Consider the following 6,146-nt stretch of genomic DNA (forward strand, 5'->3'; position numbering starts at 1 on the left):
GACACACAGCACATCACAGCTGCTGAGGGGCCGAGGCCTTTGAGATTCCTGAGGAAGAATGGGGAGTGGGAAACTGATTAAAGTAAAATGAAAAATAACAAATAGATCTTTGCCCTCCCCTGTGAAAACCCTCCCAGCACCTCACCTAGCTCCCCGCAGCCCCCAGCCCAGGCCTCATGCCCCCTTGCTGCCCACTCCTGGCCAGACCTGCCCTCCTGTGTCCCGGGCTGGAAACCCCTTCCCCCAACTACACTTCGGCTGCCCCCGGCTTCCCCTTCAGCTTCATCTCCAGTCAATTCCCCACTCAGCCTTGCGGTGCCCACCGTGGCCCCTCCTGCAGTTGGAAGGACTTGACTTGGTGTTAAAAACATAATCAGAAGGCAGAGGCCACAGCCTACACGTTCCCCAAGCAGCCACTGATAGGCACCCGCTAAAACTCAAGCTGTCTTCATGTCCTCACACCCTGGCTCCAGACACCAGCAAAATGCACAAGGGGACCTCTGGACGTCCCTGTGAGCACGACCCAGAGAAAAGGAGCCAACCAGCGAACCCCCAGTTAGCCTGCAAGCTCTGCAGCCCTGACGAGAATGCTGAGGGGCGACTGCCTGTGACGGGACAGACGCTGCACTTGCTCCTCTCTGGTTTCCGGGCCACACGGTGGCTGCGGCCAGGTGGCATCGCCCACTCGGCTGGAAGTCTCCCACTGTGGTCGGCCCTTTCTGCCTGTGGGATGGTGCAAGTTGAAAGGTTTCCTAACTCGGTCCCACTTCATCGGACACAGGCGAGACGATGAGGTCCACGCAGACACTGTCTTGCTTGTGAGAGCTTTGCCTGGGAACTCTGCAGTGCTGTGCGGGGTGGGACGCACACCCTCCCCGGGCCTGTGGAGTTCTGGGGACGCGTGGCGGTGTGAGCAGTGAGAATGAAAGGCCCCTTCCTCTAGGCTGGCCCCAGGCCACAGCTACCACAGGGCAGTCCAGCCTCACTCTGGCCTTGGCTGGTGTGGCTGTGAGGGCTCTGACCTGCCTCAGGGTGCCCCAGGGCACCATTTCCAGGGCATCAGGAACCCTGTTGTCCTCCCCCATGGCCAGGTGCCACCCCCCTAGACTTGGAGTGAATGCCTTTCCAAGGGAGGGTGGACAGGCAGTGCCGGGTCCCACTGATCTGTCCTCCCAAGGGAAGGCGGGGGCCCTGCCGGACAGCATCAGCGAGGGGGACGGGCAGCTTCAGGCCTGGCAGGGGAAGCGACCAGGCGTGTTCCCCTACCCAACTCAACTCAGTCATCATAGGCTCTCATGGCTCTATGAATCTGAACTACAGACAACACGTTTTAGGACGGAAAAGGGGGGTGTGAGCCGCTGTCACAGGGCCCCTGCCTGGACGAGGACAGACGCAGGCAAGCGCTGCTCACCTTCCAGCCTGGGTGTGGCTCCCAGCACCCGGCCTCTCGTGGTCTCCTGGGTATTCCCTGCTCCTTAGCTGGACCAGTGAGGTCAGCCCAGACCCGGCCTCGGACATGTTTTCATCTCCTTCTGCGCCACCTTTTGCCCTTGGGGACTCACCGAATTGCCCCGAGAAGACTGAGCCCCTCACTGGGAGGGGCCCATGTGGGCTCTTGTTCCTGCTCCATGCACCCAGCATAGGGCCTGGAAGAGGAGGCGAAATGCCAGTGGGGTGATTTGGGAAGTGCAGCCCTCCGCCCTTCCTTCCTGTGTGGGACCTTGCTCCAAGAAGATGAGTAATCCAAGGCTCTTGGATAAGATAAGGGCCCATTCATCTTGCTCCTCTCCACCCTGGAGGAGGGAGGGGACTCTGTCCCCTGATTTCTGTCTCTATGCACCCCTAATCAGTCCCCACCTACTTCCCAGACCTCTGCCCTCGCTTTCTCAGGCAGGTCCAGCGCCAGTTCTCCCATGACATGATCTGTTTCCAGGGCAGGTTCCAGACAAGATAAAAGGATTTAGGCTGAGCAGGGTGCAGGGAGCATTGGAATGGCACTGAGGGCAAAGGCAGAGGTGTGCATGGCAGTGCCCTGGCTGGCCCCGTGAAGGGCATGGGCACTGGGCACCAGAGCCAGTTGGGTCCCCAGGACAGTGCTGCCCTTTGAAGCCATGCCCCAGCGTCCAGGCAACAGGTGGCTGAGGCTGCTGCAGATCTGGAGGGAGCAGGGTTATGAGCACCTGCACCTGGAGGTGCACCAGACCTTCCAGGAACTGGGGCCCATTTTCAGGTAAAGCCCTCCCTGGCCCTCGCTGGGAACACCCAGAGCCCTGCCCCTGCTGCCCAGGACCCTGCCGGGCACACAGCACTGCTGTTCCCAGCAGGCCCCGGCACTCTGCATCCTTTGGAGGATGGGGAGGGAGTGCAGCATGTGCTGGTCTGTGGTTCTGCCAGTGCAGGGGATGGTGCAGAGCAAACCCCAGCTCGCTGCAGAGAGGGTAGGACTCAGAGGCACTAAAGTTTGGGAGGTTTCAGGGACCCAGCAGGATGGCTTCAGCTGTGAAGCCGCTAATCCCGGAGCGGGATGGGTGGACAGGAGACACTTCGGATTGGGAATGCAGAGTGGGGCCAGGGGGGACATGACCCCGTCCAGCAGGGCCTTGTGCTTGGCCCCACAGGTGCCACTTGGGAGGAGCAGGCATGGTGTGTGTGATGCTGCCGGAGGAAGTGGAGAAGCTGCAGCAGGTGGACAGCCTGAACCCACGCCGGATGAGGCTGGAGCCCTGGGTGGCCTACAGACAACATCGTGGGCACAAATGTGGCGTGTTCTTGCTGTGAGGGGTGAGTCGGGAGCTGAGAGCTGGGAGCAGGGTGGGCAGCCTGGGCACGGAGAGGAAGCAAGAGAGGCAGGACCGGAAAGCACATCCACCTTGGGCATGTGTGGTGGGCTGTGAGGGTGAGCACCCAGCCCGGAGGATGGCCATCCCATGGGGTCACGTCTGCCCTGGGGGTTGGGGAAGTAGGACAGTGGTGGAGAAATGGGCACGGACACCTCTATAGAGGAGAAGATGCAGAGCAATGAACTCTTCTGTGTAGTGAGAACCCGCTCTGCACCGACCGTGGTGGCAGCTTCTTTCTCTTGCGGGCTGAGGACTCTCCTTCCCACGGGTCAGAAAACTGAGGCCCTGAGAAGGGGACTCCCACTGACCCAGGTCACAGGCTGTGAGTGCTGAGCCTGGTGTTCACCGGGGCTGCAGCCTGCCTCACGGCGCTCGTGGTCCCTGCTGTCCCAGCAAACTTTCTTGATGGGGACAGTCCCAGGCAGGAGGCAGGTGGGGACGCAGGTGGCTGGTGGCTCCATTGTTCTCAGAAGCAAGGCACGAGGTGGGGCGGTTGATGGCACTGGGGAGGGTGTTTCCTGGCCCGTGGAGAGGGTGGCGCCTGGTCAGGTGGACAGGGAGAGGCTGGTGCTTGGACTCGGTCACCTGCAGGGACGTTGCCATTAGGACGGGGGAAGGACTGGACGAGGATGTCACAGTGGCAACAGCCCCCACTCCATGGCAAGAAAGGAATTATCTTGGGAATAGTGGGATTTAGGTAAAAGGGCACCCAAGGGTGGGGGTCTTCACTGAGGCTGGCGTATAGACATCTGAGAGGGAGTCAGGACCCAGGAAGACAGGTCCAGGAGGCTGTGTGCGCATAATGGAAGGAAGAGGAGCACACCTGTGTGCGTGCGTGTCTTGCATCTGTGCACATGCTGTGTGTTCCTCTGCACCTGCATGTGCACATGTGTGTGCATGTGTGTGTACCCAAGTGTCTGTGTGTGCACGGGTGTCTCTGTGTGTGCACGGGTGTCTCTGTGTGTGCATGTGCGTGTACACGTGTCTGGGTGTGTGCATGTATGAGGGGTGGTGTGTGTGCACAGGTGTCTCTGTGTGTGCATGTGCAGGTGCCGGCACGGGTGTAGTGTCTGTGCACACCTGTACATGTGTCTCTTCACACATGTGTGTTGAGGTCTTGCACGGGCACACGTGTGCTTGTGCGTCTTCTGCCTGTCACCACTGTCAACTCGGGACAGCAGCCAGCTGGACATAAACAAAGGAGTTTTGCAGGAATGTGGCTGAGAGGGGAAATTCCTTCCCACCATTCCCTGGGGGCATCTGTGGAGCCCCAACACACTCTGGGTGTGGGTGAGGATGGCATGAGGCACAGAGCTTGGTTCCCGCCCTGCAGAAGATGCAGATGCTTCACAGAGACAGGCAGAGACTGCTGCCCCAGAGGCACTGTGCCCAGGGCAGGGAAAGGCAGGGAGGAGAGGGCAGCGAGGGGCTCTCCCCTCAGGACACAGTGTGGGTGAGGTGGGCAAACAGGGGTTACCTCCTTTCTTGGAGAAAAGCCCTCCGCCGCTACTACAGGGAGGGCCTGCATGGGTGAGGTGGTGCCAGCCTTGGGGCACCAGGTCCCAGGAATGACCTCAGTTACCTCCTCAGCACCTGCAGGCAGAAACTACCGTCTCATCCCTGATTGGACCTGAGTGGCCTTTGCCCAGCACCTGGAGGCCGCTCTGAGAAAAGGCTGCAGCTCAAACACAAACAGGCAGCTTCCACCAGGGCCCCCAGTCAGCTCCCTACAGGCCGATTCCCCTCGGGGACAAGGAGGATGGGATACGGGCAGGGCCTCTGTCTTGCTGGGGCGGCCTCACAAGCTCTGCCCTGGACTCTGTAGGAATGGGCCTGAATGGCGCTTCAATCGATTGCGGCTGAACCCAGATGTGCTGTCGCCCAAGGCTGTGCAGAGGTTCCTCCCGATGGTGGATGCGGTGGCCAGGGACTTCTCCCAGGCCCTGAGGAAGAAGGTGCTGCAGAACGCTCGGTGGAGCCTGACCCTGGACGTCCAGCCCAGCATCTTCCAGTACACCATAGAAGGTGTGGGCCAGGTGGGAAGGTCCAGCCTCAGAGACCCTGGAGTGGCCAGGGACGGGGACGGGGACGGGGGGTTGGAGGGAGTTGGGGGAGGCAGCCCGGAGGCCCGGGGCTTCCTTGTGCTCAGCAGTTCATCCTCCCCGCAGCCAGCAACTTAGCTCCTTTTGGAGAGCGGCTGGGCCTGGTTGGTCACAGTCCCAGATCTGCCAGCCTGAACTTCCTCCATGCCCTGGAGGTCATGTTCAAATCCACCGTCCAGCTCATGTTCATGCCCTGGAGCCTGTCTCGCTGGACCAGCCCCAAGGTGTGGAAGGAGCACTTTGAGGCCTGGGACTGCATCTTCCAGTACGGTGAGGCCAAGGACCCAGGCAGTGCTATGGAGAAGGGACGCCATGGGGGCCCACTTTCTCCCTCTCCACCACCCACGTCCAACACTCTGGGTCCATCTCGCCCTGCCACCTTTCCATCAGTGTAACTCTGTACTTCAACAGTGCTTCCTTTGGCATATGTCTTCAAGGCATATGCTTCTTTTGGCCAAATATGTTTATTCATTTACCCAGTCTTAGAATGTACAGAAAGTCATTTAAGAGTTGTGCACATTTTTCCAAAAAGAAATCCACTCATTAGAGTCCAATATTTGATTAGAGTGTTTTCATATTTAGAATGAGGAGGTTCAGCCTGAATGTTCAGCCGAAACGATGTTCAGTGATTAGTTGAGTTACTTCCCTTGCCAACAGTAGTGTAGTTGTGCTAACCATTTGAAATATGGGTTCATTCTTTTTCTGGTTTTATCCAATCTTAGACTGCTCCCCATTTTCGCCTACTCCAGCCCCTGGTAACTTTTACCATTCTACCACTTCTATGAATTTAACTATTCTGCATAACACATGTAAGTGCAATCACAGTATTTGCCTTCCTGCTTAATTGCTCTGGCTAGGACTTTCAGTACTATGTTGAATAGAAGTGATGAAATGACTGTCCTTGTCTTGTTCCAGGTGTTAGAGAAAAGGCTTCAATTTTTTTCCATTCACTGTACTATTAGCTGTGGATTTGTCATATATGGTCTTTATTGTTTTGATGTATGTTCTTTCTATACCCAATCTGTTGACAGTTTTTGCCTTGAAGGAATGTTAAATTTTATTGACTGCTTTTTAAGCATCTGTTGAAATGATCATATAGCTTTTTTCTTGATTCCGTTGATGTGATGTAATATGTGTACTGATTGGCATCTGTTGAGCCATCCTTGCATCCCTGGGATGAGTTTCACTTAATCAAGCTGGATGA

General features: G+C 57.4%; 1 protein-coding gene across 1 annotated transcript; it reads left to right on the top strand.

Moving 5' to 3' along the window:
* The first annotated feature begins 215 nt into the window (after positions 1–215).
* Positions 216–5,858, top strand: LOC116276421 (cytochrome P450 11B1, mitochondrial-like). Its single transcript, XM_031669797.1, is given in 4 exon segments — positions 216–2,230; positions 2,619–2,774; positions 4,666–4,865; positions 5,009–5,858. Coding segments are annotated over 4 exon segments (924 nt in total). The 5' UTR covers positions 216–1,991; the 3' UTR covers positions 5,338–5,858.
* Positions 5,859–6,146: the final 288 nt, after the last annotated feature.

Source organism: Papio anubis, chromosome 8, assembly GCF_008728515.1.
Source record: "Papio anubis isolate 15944 chromosome 8, Panubis1.0, whole genome shotgun sequence".
In the NCBI taxonomy this organism is placed as follows: domain Eukaryota; kingdom Metazoa; phylum Chordata; class Mammalia; order Primates; family Cercopithecidae; genus Papio; species Papio anubis.